The 3,151-nt window shown below is 38.7% G+C and overlaps 2 protein-coding genes across 2 annotated transcripts in view; both read right to left on the bottom strand.

The window, feature by feature from the left end:
* The window catches only part of LOC106879028 (vitellogenin), a 16,864-nt gene extending 16,437 nt beyond the window's left edge, over positions 1-427 (bottom strand). The window contains exon 1 of the mRNA XM_014928430.2: positions 370-427. Within this exon, the coding sequence (XP_014783916.2) occupies positions 370-427 (58 nt within the window). The remainder of the gene's footprint in view (positions 1-369) is intronic.
* Positions 1-3,151, bottom strand: part of LOC106878991 (histone deacetylase 2) — a 219,318-nt gene that overhangs the window by 138,834 nt on the left and 77,333 nt on the right. The window lies entirely within an intron of this gene.

The raw sequence follows: 3,151 nt of genomic DNA, 5'->3' as shown, positions 1-3,151 counted from the left end.
GCATAGTTTCTACGGTTGGATGTCCTTCCATATGCCAGTCACTTTAGAGTGTGGGCTGGATGCCTTTTACGTGGCAGCTGCAGTGGCAGGGTCAACAAGCAACTTGCAAGATAAAGGTCCTTTGAGAAAGGACGGGGGTCTTGCTGTAGAAGAGATAAATCGTTACCCGGTCAGAGAGAGAGAGAGAGAGAGAGAGAGAGAGAGAGAAAGAGATTGAGGTAAGGATCAGGTGTGTTGCTTTAGGGGAGATACATGGCTGGCCAGTCAGAGGGAGAGAGCAGCACATGAATATATACCCATAAAAAAAAATACAGGTACAATTGACAAGGGTCAAACGAGAAGAATAACAAATAAGGAAAGGATTTTTACCTGCTTGTCCACCAGAAACAACAACAGCAAGAACAAGGATAACAGCAAAGTAATCCATGTTAATCACTAGTACAGATTAGTCTCCGTCCCATAGCAGTTCCACCGAGTGGAATGATACCGTTTTTGAATTGGTCGGTTATATATATATGCTTCAGTGTATACATACAAATATGCATATCAACGTATATATATACGTACAGATATATATATATATATATATATATATACATGTATATATATATATATATATACATACACATATACTTACACACACACATATATACACACACACATACATACATACAAGTACACATGTGCAAACACACAAACACACATATATCTATATTTATATCTATATACAATTGCACGCATGCACAGACACACACATCTGTGTGTAGACCTATCAGTAATAACACAATTGCAGTCCCAAGTCCATTAGTAAACAAAAAGATGAAATGATGCCAAACCACGAGATTGGACCTCAGACCGTTCCACAGAGATAGATTTCAAAACCACCACCACCACCACCACCACTACACAACTGAATTAATGTATGACAGAGATAACATTTTAATTTTAGAATTTCAGTTTCATTTGATTCTTCGGTAAAAATCGGTGAAAAATATATAAAGAAGATAAAATATGTGAATCAGCTTGTGTATGTTTGTGTTTGGCTACGTATTTGCGTGAGGAATTAGTATGCGTATAGTTGTGTGTGTGTGTGTGTGTGTGTGTGTGTGTGTGTGTGTGTGTGTGTGTGTGTGTGTGTGTGTGTGTGTGTGTGTGTGTGTGTGTGTGTGTGTGTATACTTTGATACTTTGATAGGTTTCAGTCAGTATTGGCCCAGGCTATGTCTAACTTAATAGCACCACCTAGCAAAGTCATTCAAATCAGGAATCGGGCAACGTGGTACACTCAAGTAGAGGGTTTTTGTTTAGGGAGACAGATCCGAGTGTTGGGGGTTTATCTGGGATTTTTTGAAGGAGTTTGTCATAAGACTTCTTGAACTTTATGGGGTCTGTTTCTGCTTTAATGTGGTTTGCTGTAACGTTAAGGAGAGTGGGGCCAATTGAGGTGAAATAATTGTGCCGTATTGTCGTTATGGGAAGCGAGTATGATTTATGTTGTGGGCGGAGAGCACGGGGTTCAAGTCTGGGTGTATCTTAAAGGCGATGTCAACATCATTTAGGCAATGCTGATGGAATATTTTCCACATCATGAAGATGACGTAGTGCTCACAGCGGCATTGGAGAAGCCTGAGCTTCTCTAGTTGACCCCAATAGCCAAGGCCTGTCACCTCATCTATCATTTTTTTGCAATTGACCTTTGAGGTGCTTCGATTTTCATGATACTTTGTTTCGTGTGGGGAGATCACAGTAGACAACAATATTCAAGGTGAGGTCAGGCACAAGTGGAGAAAAGGAGAATAATGGTGTGGATATCTCTCGACTGAAAAGTTCTGAGGATCCAGGAACACATGCTGCGGGCCATGTCAACTTTACTGTCTGTTTATATCAGCAGCCCAGCTTATGTTGTTGTCCACAATTACTCCCAAGTCTCTGATGTTGTTGGATGCCATGAGAGTTTCACCTGAAGGAAGGAAGTATGGGAGTTTCAGGGTGTCCTCTTTTCCGAAGTGGATTAACTCAAATTTGTCCTCGTTCAACAGCATATTCTTTTCCGCTCATTGGATGACAGCCAGTAGATCTGAATAAAAGTATGCCCGGTCCTCCACTTTATTGATAATCTTCTGGATCTTGGAATCATCTGAAAATATCCTTAAGTTACTGTGCTTGATAATGTTAGTAATGTCATTGATGTAGCTTATGAAAAGAAGTGGTCCCAACACAGTGCCTTGTGGAACACCACTACTGGGCTTGATTTTACTCCTTCGACTACAACGTCCCTTGCATACATACAAACGCGTGCACACACACACACGCACATATAAATGCGTACATACATACATAAATTTATATTAACATGTATGCACGCACACACACATACATACATACATACATACATACATACATACATACATACATACATACATGCATACATGTATGTAGCGGGCTTCTCTCAGTGTCCATCAACAAATTTTGCTGAAGGTTCTGGCTTCTATAGTAGAAGACATTTGACCAAGGTGCTTCACATTAGGACCGAACCTGAAACTATGTGGTTTAGAAAGAAACTTCTATGCTACACAGCCTAGCCGGCCACTCATATGCACGTATAATGTAATTTGAACTAAATAATTTGGAAACTTTGTAGTTTTTCAAGTGTTTACATTGTTAAGCTTGTTGGAAAAAAATACGTAATTACAACAAACATTGCTAGACAGACCGGCAGAAAGACAGACAAATAGACAGAAAAAGTGCGAAGAGAAAAAACAACTTTGGTCTGAGTTTATTTTATCTACATGTGCGATTATTAAACTTTATTGAGTAGAGTTTCATAGTTCAGAGTGAAGCCCGCCACACACGTGTGTGTATGTATGTATGTATGTATGTATGTATGTATGTATGTATGTATGTATGTATTAATGTATATATATGCATATATATATATGTGTGTATGTGTGTGTACATGCATGTTTTATGTATGCATGCATGTGTGCATGTATATATGATTGTATGTATACGTATGTATGTGAGCATGTATCTATATTTATGCATGTGTGATGTGTGTATGTGTTGTTTATGTATGGAAATTGAGAGAGGAAGAGAAGAAACTCAGAGATAGTTTGACTGATAGATAGATAGATAGATAGATAGATAGATAG

The sequence above is a fragment of the Octopus bimaculoides genome, chromosome 28 (genome assembly GCF_001194135.2).
Source record: "Octopus bimaculoides isolate UCB-OBI-ISO-001 chromosome 28, ASM119413v2, whole genome shotgun sequence".
Classification (NCBI taxonomy): Eukaryota; Metazoa; Mollusca; class Cephalopoda; order Octopoda; family Octopodidae; genus Octopus; species Octopus bimaculoides.
This window is presented reverse-complemented; position numbering and strand designations above follow the sequence as displayed.